The 10,315-nt window shown below is 34.2% G+C and overlaps 1 protein-coding gene across 1 annotated transcript; it reads left to right on the top strand.

Annotated features, from left to right (window-relative positions):
* The first annotated feature begins 315 nt into the window (after positions 1-315).
* Positions 316-4,231, top strand: Sostdc1 (sclerostin domain containing 1). The gene is made up of 2 exons (XM_010643338.3): positions 316-674; positions 3,143-4,231. Exons 1-2 carry the CDS (start codon positions 470-472, stop codon positions 3,556-3,558), a joined length of 621 nt encoding a protein of 206 aa, XP_010641640.1. The 5' UTR covers positions 316-469; the 3' UTR covers positions 3,559-4,231.
* The last annotated feature ends 6,084 nt before the right edge of the window (positions 4,232-10,315 follow it).

The following is a 10,315-nucleotide window of genomic DNA, read 5'->3' as shown; positions in this document are numbered from 1 at the left end:
CTTCTCTCCTGTCCCAAATAGTCTAAAATCCAAGGGGAGTATAGAACAAATGTGAGAAAGCCAGTCTCTCTAAATAAACAGCAAAGTATTTTCCTTTAAGCTAAATGAATGTAAACTAGATTCAGGAGAGGAAACGGCAGAGTCTGTAGTTGCTGTAGTAAGTGCCTGCCTGCTTCTGCTCATGGACAAGTGAAGTCCAACTATGAAATTTCAGGCAATTTGTATACCAAGCTCCTCCTTTTCTGCAGCCTTCTTTTCCATTGGTAAAATTCTTTTGCAGGGTCATGTAGGGATCCCACCCCTTCTCTGTGTTTTCACTCTGGAGCTCTACACAACTTTACACCTGAATGAACGCCAAGCCTCTGTGGATATATAAAGGGGACCTTGAAGAGGAATTTCACAGTTACAGTGGAGCAGCAGAGGGAAAGGAATTAACCAGCTCTTCAGCCAAGCAAATCCTCCACTCACCATGCTTCCTCCTACCATTCATTTCTATCTCATTCCCCTTGCATGCATCCTGATGAAAAGCTGTTTGGCTTTTAAAAATGATGCCACAGAAATCCTTTATTCACATGTGGTCAAACCTGTTCCAGCACACCCCAGCAGCAACAGCACGCTGAACCAAGCCAGAAATGGAGGCAGGCATTTCAGTAACACTGGACTGGATCGGAACAGTAAGTGTGTTTTATGTGTACAGATTTTTTTGTTCTTATTTGGCAGCATTAGCTCACATTCCTGTTAAATTGTTTCGCTGTTAACTAACCCGGACCATGTATATCTTTGCAAAACAATCTGGGACGAATTGCTGCATGTGTAGCTCGGCATTCTTCTCTAGGTACAGTTAACACAATTAAAATAGTGGCTTGCTAATGACAAGTACAGACTTAAGTTTTACCAAACATTCACAATCCAGGAATGAAACTGTCGCTTTTTCCTTTAAACACTATGCAAAATAAGAATTTTAAAAAGTGTTGTTCTACACAGTTAAAGTTGAGGCTGTTTTATCAGTTTATGTCAAGACGTGCAATTTTGGTAAAGTATATAAAAGTAATGAACTAACCAAAAGTATCTATAGGAAATCACAAGAGAAAAAAGTTCACTTGGATTTCCAAGATATGTCTAGTGAAATAAAGTTTGCTTATGCTCAGTGTAAGTGGGATAAAGCTAAAAATGCTGGATAGTCACCCCCCGCCAATTCCTTATTAATCACATCAAATTTTAGGTAACTGTATATTTCTGCAAAAGACTGGGTGTTTAAAATAACAGTATACTAATGTTTTGCATGGGGAGCATTTTTAAATCCTTTTATGTTTGCTTAATTGACACACTAACTGATCACTAGCTAGGAGGATTCAAATTTCCTCTTCTAACTTTTGTTTCCTTCTTTTCTTTTAGAAGAGTTCACATGTTAATACTCAGGGAGAGAGGAGAGAGAGAGAGAGACAGAGAGAGAGAGAGAGAGAGAGAGAGCAACAGTACACAGAAATCTTACACAAATCTTTTTTGAATCTCTTCTTTAAACTCCATTCAACTAGAAAATAGTTTTGCCCTTTAAAAATCCAGAGAAGCATGTTAATGTCTTGCTAAGAAAACCAAGGCATTTTAACTTTCCCAAAGTTTGTTGCTGTGTTTAAATACATAAGAATATGTGATTATCATTAGATTATAGAGCATTGTGGTAGGTATCATTGTCAATGAACTGTCACTGCAAAAATGCTGAATCTCTGCACGTACAGGAACAAAAAGCTAGACAAGTCAAAGGCATCTCTGGCTGTTTCCAGGTGCATTGCTAAGGCAGCTGCAGGAAGGTGAGCTGGAATCAGGAGGGGCCAATCCAGCTCACTGCTTAACACAATTGTTTACCCTTTCATTTCAAGTTCACAACGCTAGACCTATATGTATGTATGTGTACAGACACATGTTTTCCCACACTATTACACTCCCCCTGAGCTGTATCTCTGATCTCAGAAGTACTGGGGTACAGAGATGAAGTAAAACTAATTTGTTTCTACTCCAAGTTAGCTTTTGGTTTTCTATGTAGAAGCACTTCAGGGTCTTTTGTAATTTTTACTTTTAAAATTCCATCAGCCCTGTGCTTCTAAACATTGCTTTGTTTTTCATGGAAAACAAACCTTAATTTCTTTTCAAGCTTATTATAGGCAAGCTTGTTATCCTAATGTTTTGATAACAAAACTAGTTTAAGGAAAAGTTCAAATATTGCAAGATTAATATTTACCGTAATTGTATAAGACATGTTACAAGAAACAGTCACTTTGAGAATATACTTATTGAATCCAAATAAGTAACACAAAAAGTTTGCCATGACCAAAATTCAGGAAATGAATACCGTGGTTCCTTTTGCAGTTGTAAATCAGACATGTTAGGTATTTTTCTGCTATAAAATTCATGGAAACATAGCCAAGTTGTTATGGCAACCATACGTTCCTGATTTAGGGGCTTTTATATACTTTAAATTTTGAGTTGTGGTGACATTTTGCATTTCAAACACTTTACTATTTGTGTTTTTAAAATGTAGCTTGGGAATTTATATTTAAGATGTATTTATTAAGTTTGATATGCAAAATGTCAAAGGTTATACTCATGTCCATGTATGATTCTGTGCAGATTAATTCTGTAATTGAAATCACATATTACAGAGTGCATATGTATTGTATACACTATTTAAATACTTTCCACATTTTTCAACAGATTAAAAAATACTAATTAAAAGCACTTTCAGACATTAATTAACCAATAGGACCCATGAGAAAGAGAAGATTAAAGTGTGTTCTTTTTAACTCATTACAAAGTGAACATTTACACATACATGGGAGAGCTGCTTAACTTTTACTGGGGGATAAGAATAAGAAAATGAGGTTTTCCCAATACTCTAATAAGCAATTAGCTATTACAGATGAAAATGTCAAGCCTGGATTTTTCTTTCCAAAAAGTTACAGCCATTTTAAAAAATGATGTAATAGATGTCTTTCATGAAAGTAGGTACTTTCTTTTTGGCAACTTGCCATTATTTGGATATTACTTTGTCATTCATCTCAACTTATTTATTTATTATTAATTTATTTATTTTAGAAGGTTTCCTTTGCTTTTTGTCTATGATGCATGTTCTTTCTGTTTCCTGCAGGTCGGGTCCAGGTGGGTTGCCGGGAATTGCGGTCCACCAAATACATCTCAGATGGCCAGTGCACCAGCATCAGCCCTCTGAAGGAGCTGGTGTGTGCGGGCGAGTGCTTGCCCCTGCCTGTGCTCCCTAACTGGATTGGAGGAGGCTATGGAACCAAGTACTGGAGCAGGAGGAGCTCCCAGGAGTGGAGGTGTGTCAACGACAAGACGCGCACCCAGAGAATCCAGTTGCAGTGCCAAGATGGCAGCACGCGCACCTACAAAATCACGGTGGTCACTGCCTGCAAGTGCAAGAGGTATACCCGGCAGCACAATGAGTCCAGCCACAACTTTGAGAGCGTGTCGCCTGCCAAGCCAGCCCAGCATCACAGAGAGAGGAAGAGAGCCAGCAAATCCAGCAAGCACAGCATGAGTTAGAACTCAGACTCTCAGGCTGGACTGACTCTAACCATCTGCTTTACAGATTTGATTGCTTGGAAGACTCAAGCCTGCCACTGCTATTTTCTCACTTGAAAGTATAATGCTTTCTGCTTTGATCAAACCCAGCAAGCTGTCCTGATTCAGGACCTCCTCTGGGAATAGCTTTTCCTCTTCAAGTTTTTCAAGATGTGTGTATGTTCATGCGTGCAATTTGCATTTAAATTCCATACATCCTGTAGTTTTAATCCCTGTCATTCTTAAAAGACTATTGATACTATACGCATTGCTCAGTCATGACATTTTAAAACAGTTTCTAAGTTCATCCCTGTCATTTCCAGACAACAGCCCTTCAAAACGGAAAAGTTTAAAAAATTGTTGCTGTGAATCTTCACAGTAACGTTTGAAAAAGGTGCTTTTTCAGAAATTTTCATGGAAATAATTTAGCAGCCATGAGTGATCTTCTTTGAAAGAGGGAGAAAGACCTTGTGACATTTCACTTCAAAAATAAGCCCTGTAGCTTTTTACACTCTCATAGTTTGAAATTATACCCTGCATGCTGACCCTTGCTTGGAATGGAATGCCAGAAATGCATGGCAGCAGCTAATAAGTAAAGCTGATTAACTATTTATTTGTCAATGTTATTATTTAATGAGATTTCACATGTGATTTTTTTCAAAATGTTAATTTTTTTATGTTTTGAAGCTTTGTCATGTACCTAAATATTTTCCTATATGATTTGTGGTTGCTCTAGAAATATGAAAATACATTTTGTAGATATGTAAAATAAATATTTTAGTTTCCTTATTATGTATGTGTTTCAACATGAACTGTATCAATAGTGTGGATCTTTTAAAGCCAATAAGATGCTTTGTAAAGCTGAAATATATAATACTTTCTTGTTTAGTTTGTGCAATCAAAAGGTGACTTGACCTTCAATTCTATTTGTTTCTATTAACAAAAATAAACACTGCTACAATTATTGTCCTTGCCTATAAATGTAAAAAAGGATATATGTTTGCAAAAACTGTAGAATAAAGTATAAGAGTAAATGGTTTTATGTGTGTGTGTGTGTGTGTGTGTGTGTGTGTGTGTGTGTACGCATGCGAGCTAGGGATTGAACTCAGGCTTTGTACATGCTAAGGAGGACACTTTACCACTCAGCCATCTCACAGCCTCAGTAATTGATTGCTTGGCTAAGTGACACTCAAACTTTGACTGAAAAGTCTGTATGAGAAAGGAAGGAAAGGGAAAGAAAGGGAGTACATATCTTTAAAAAATGAGATGGTTGAAAAAACGGGGTGGCATTCCAGCATTGCTAATGAGTATACCAGATTTTCTACAACAGTAAGTGCCAAGGCTGTTATATATTACAATTACCTAGAGGAGTATTCTAAGACTCACTGCCCAGGCTTTCATCTAGGCTACATCAGAATTTCTGGGGACACAACTCAGATATCAGCAGTAAAGTTTTCCAGGCGATCTCAGTGTGAGGCTAAGTTTGAAGAAATCAGTAGGTAATATTGAGGAACTTTAAATATTATCGTATGGCCCCAAACCAAAAACCAAAAACCAAAACCAAAACCAAAACACAAAATAGAAAGAACAAGCCCCCTCTCCAAAACTACTTTTTAAAAACATTATTTTTTCAAACATTATTATATTAAGCAACATAATCACAGATTTAAACTAGATTTTAGAGTTAAATGACTGATGTGTTAATTCGGTCCAATGACTGATTCAATCCCCCTACATGAAGAAAATCAGAGTCTGGGTTCTGTATGGCTAAGGTTTTCTGGGTTTTACCCTTTTAGATGCTGAGCATCGAGGACTACTTAGCACATTTTTATAGCAGATTGTGCTTTTTTGTAATTATAAACTTAAAAAAATCACTTGTATATTACATGTGACATAATTAAATAAGGACATTAATATTGTCCCCTCCTGAGATGTAGAAGAGTTTATGAATATATATACATATATATGCATATATATATATATATACACACTAGAAAACAGCTGTAGACTTTATAATAATGCTAATATTGTATCATCAAAGAAAAAACAAATGATAGTCTACTATTGATTTATCTTCTAGTCTTAATAAATAAGATTTTAAACTATTTTATATCACAAAAATTATATCATAAGCTGAATATGCCAAAATTTGTTATTACACACATCTGTTTTACTTGTTCATCCTCAACATGGGATATGAAAAGCAACAAAAAACTGAGAATGATTCAGCCATTTCTTCATTCCCAGTAACATAGCATTTTCTATAGAAGACCTTGGAGGGGGCCTCAAAAATCAGTGTGTCCTAAGATCTGGGAGGTGAATTAAAATGATTATGTTGTTGCCTTTACTAATTAAACACTGAAACAAAGCTTTCAGTGAAAATAAAATGCTCAAATCTTTCACTTAGTTGATTTCTTTTTTTGTTGTTGTTGCTGTTTTTGAGTTGATTTCTAATGGTGATTAGAAAATATGTCATGAATACACTAAGAAACAGGACATGGTGGAAAAGAAGCTTATAAATAAGACTTTTGTAGTTTCTGCTAAGCCAAGAATTGGATCTATTTCTTATTCAATTTGTTGGTCCCTGTCAGCCGATGTTATACTGGCACAGCATAAGTTGCTCAAAATTCAACATCAAATGAGAGGAAAAGGTCAGCAAGCAGTGGGAAAGGCTTCACATAAAATCCACCTCTCAGTGAAGTGAAAATTAAGTCAATGGAGTAGCTTCTGGTTATTATTTAAAAATGAGACAAAGGACTTGTGTCTGAATTGCTGATTATATTTTACGTCTTTCCCCCCAGTTAACTCACACGGTATAGTTTTATTATAACTTTAATAACTATCATTTCAAAATGGTAGATTATGGTAATTTTAGAATGGTCTGATCTCTAGTTTACATTCAAAATATTCATTCATAAGAGGATTTACTTATCGAATTTATTTTGGCCACTGGATAAAGAACTTTTTCAAGAGGTATGATAGATACAAAGATACAAAGATAGCTATAAGTATACTGATATCTATAGCCATATTTTATATATATATATATATCCCACATATAGACATATCAATAAGAAAAATTAATAGCACATATACAACTGAATTACATATATAGTATGCTATACCTAAGCCAAACATGGACATGGAAACTTAAAAATATGTATTTGCAGACAAGTTTATATTTGAGGTACAGATCACTTGTATTTATTAATTTAGGTTAATTAAATAATTATTAACTGGCAGTAATTTATTAATCATGTTTACTTTATTGTATAGTTTTTAAAGAGCAAAGTTAAGGTGTGTGTGTTTAATAAAAAAGACCAAATTTTAACTCATTCTTGCCCTTACTCAAATGAGTATGGTAAGGTCTTACCAGGAGATCTTACAGTATCATTTACCCTACAAATCACTATTATATATCCGCAATGATGCTGGAATTAATTTTTTATTATGGAATATAAATTGTCTATTGAGTATAATGTTTTTAATGGGTACTCAGCAAAATGATCATATTTGGAAGTTATGTGTGGAGAAAATAGTACTTAGCAGCAACAAAATCAGGAAACTTCCAATTTGCTAAAATTGCTAAAAGCTTACATTTAGTATGCTATACTATTATTTTTTGCTATCACCATGAAATTTGAGGCATCAAAATCGAATTCATTGTCTTTGGGATTAAAGTGTTAGGTAGATTAGACTAAACTCTTGAAAGTATTTGTTAGTTATAAGATGGTAATTTTTTCATACCTTAAACTCAGCATTTATATGCTTTCACTACTGATTTAGTCCTAATAAAAAATAAAATGCATGGCAAATTTTGATGGAATCCTTGTAGAAAATCAGAAGTATTATGGTAAAATAACTTACAATGTTCAGTGCTGGAAAGTAGCAGTCTCTTGTTAAAATACATTTCTCTCCCTCAAGGAAGCCATGGCTTCCAGCACGGTTTCAGTGGAACATACTGAAATCCAGTTTTATGCTGAAATAAGTAGACCTTTGGCCACTAGAAATCTTTGTTATATCCACCGTGAGAGACCTTCTGGAATAGAATCTGTAAAACATTCTACACCCCAGTGTCATTTTCAGTTCCAGTGGTGTAGGTATCATTCCTACAACACATTTGGTGTATTTGCCTGTATATTTTGCAAAATGTTTTGAAGACCTATAAGGTAACAAGTACTGCAGAAATCCCTTTGGGGAGATATTTAAATTTCCAGGTTCACGAATTGATTAAAATTAATTCATGCCAAACTGACTGCGCAATTATTTCCAGAGCAAATTAGACTGAGATAGTTTATCATTTGCATTGGCTGACTTGCTGAAGGTTTTATTTTCTGTTAACAAATGAGTGTAACAGTTTGGGGGATTCCTTATGAAAGAACTTAAAAGATTTTACTTTAATTTTAGTACTGCAAACCAAGAGTTAGCTTGTATTACTGATTTCATTGTTGGCAGTGGGATTAGGTATTTGCATCTAAAACAGAATGTATAAACTGAGTGAGGTTGTCAGGGACTAGGATTTAGTCAAAGCTTATTGTTAAAATTAATCCAGAGTTTTCTGCGGCTAAGAGATGTTACTGTTAAAATATAAGCATCACTTTTTCAGTAGAAATAAATTCTCCTTTGAAATTTATTGTCATGTAAATTCAGGCATATTTAAAAAAACTTTTATCATACGATATTGACAAATTTGTCACAAAATAATCATTTGTGTTCATTTATTCATTGTTGTTAATCTAATTGTGGCACTTGACAGCCTAACTGCCCAACAATCCAGACTTTAAATAACCCTCTTTAATCTCTAATAAGCACTGTATTTTAAGTACTTGACAGTTTTTACTGACTTATGTGTATATAGATATATGTAAAGTATATATTATATATCTATGATATATATGATAATAATTATTTGCCTTGCTTCCTTACTTTTCATACATAGTTTATAAGTTACAAAATAATTTCTTCACCTTTCTTTTTAAAACTTTTCTGGGAAGCTGAGTAAGGAGGATCAGAAGTTTGAGCCCATCCTGGGGAACATAATGAAATCTTGTCTCAAAATAAAAAAGTAAATAAATAAATTTAAAAGGGCTGGGGATGTAGCTCAATGCAAAGGCCCTGGGTTCAATCTCCAGAACCACAAAAATAAAACAAACAAACAAAATCTTTCTTGCCACAATTTTTTAAATTGCAAATGAAAAGCAAAAATATAGCCAAGTGCATTGAATAAGTTTTCTTTCTTGCCATTACCTTTCCTAAGAGTTAATTTTAACTCATATTATACTAATAAACATTTCACATTTAATCTGTGACTTAGTTTGATATGTTAAAAATAGTAAATGAAGTTTTCAATTTGACTCATTTGCAGTGAGTTTCAAACCATGTGAACTTGAAAACAGAAGACCTGGCATCTGGTTCACACTGCTCTGGGACCAATATGTTGGGTAAATTTATGCTTGTTCTTTCAGTTTCCTGAGTCTCAGTGACTTCATCAGTAATGTAAGGGAGTTGAAGCAAATTATGTCTAAAAGTCTTCTAGCTCTAAAATTTTTCACATTCCATTATCTCAGACAATATGATCACATATCCAGTCACAATGACTTTCACAAAAGCCAGTTTGATTTAAATCCCTTGAATTCTGATTGTTTCCTGTTTGCTCTATCATGAGATTTTAGAATAAGATTCTGGTCAAAGTTGTTTTGGAAGATGATGTAGTGCATCATATCCAGTACCTGTGTGAGGCAGGCAACAGGAGATAGAAGTACAGACTCAGTTCCAGGAGGATGGAGATGACAGCTTGTTCCTAGACACTTTCATTCTTTGCCCAAACTTGAGCAAACACCAGGAAGATGTTAAGGACTAGGGAAAAGATGAGGGAATGTGGCAGAAAATAAGATTTAAATTTTTTTCTGTTAAAAACTGCAGTCCAGCTCCATTCCCTATTTCCTTCTAGAAAAAATAAGGAAAAGAGGCCACAATCTATAATGAGAATTTGTTTTATTGTAAAATGATGTTGTTGTATCTTTTTTGAAAGCTTGTATTTAAAAATATTAGGCATAAATTGTGATATAAGCAGGAGAGTGATACTGTTTGTCAACATGTTTTATGCTTTTTACAGTCATTTGTTAATTCATTCTTTCATATAGTAATTGCTAAAAACAGTCCATGTCTATTGGATTAGTCTCAAACACATTGGTGAACAAATGGCAATTCAATTAAGAAAAGATGGCTGGTGATTTAGCTCAGCGGTTCGGTGGCCTGTCTTGCAAGCTCAAGGACCAGAGTTCAAAAAAAAAAACAATTAAGAAAAGAACAAATGATCTACTACAAAATGCAAAAGTAAGTACATATAACTCATTGCGATGTTCTATCACCTACATTGTACTATCTGGACTTAAACAGGAAGATTATATTTCAGAAGACAATAATAATATTGCCATAAATATTTGAGGTAAGCTATCATAAATAATAAAAATATAATGGAAAAAATTATCAGTCTTTGTGATGGTAAGCCTACTAAATAGAGCTGAAATCTTCATTTTTAAGCAAATGAAATCTCAGTACTTTTTTCAAAAGAATCAATGTTCATGTATAAAGTTGTGAGAAATTTTATAGATAATTGAACTTCATTATTTAACTCCATGTGTTCATAAGTTGCCTTTTGAAGTCTACCTTCTTCTAAACATTCATATTAAATATAAAATTCTGTTTTATGACAGTTTCCATTAGATGAAATCATATT

Source organism: Fukomys damarensis, unplaced genomic scaffold (assembly GCF_012274545.1).
Source record: "Fukomys damarensis isolate Sample0158 unplaced genomic scaffold, DMR_v1.0_HiC HiC_scaffold_4, whole genome shotgun sequence".
NCBI classification, from domain to species: Eukaryota; Metazoa; Chordata; class Mammalia; order Rodentia; family Bathyergidae; genus Fukomys; species Fukomys damarensis.
The sequence above is the reverse complement of the archived record's forward strand: the minus strand, read 5'-3'. Positions and strand labels throughout refer to the sequence as shown.

What these genes read in the sequence shown, in the direction of transcription:
- Sostdc1 (XM_010643338.3), top strand. Translation starts at nt 470, where the DNA reads ATGCTTCCTCCTACCATTCATTTCTATCTCATTCCCCTTGCATGCATC. An exon ending in CACTGGACTGGATCGGAACA is followed by an intron (nt 675 to 3,142) that starts GTAAGTGTGTTT and finishes TGTTTCCTGCAG; the next exon opens with GTCGGGTCCAGGTGGGTTGC.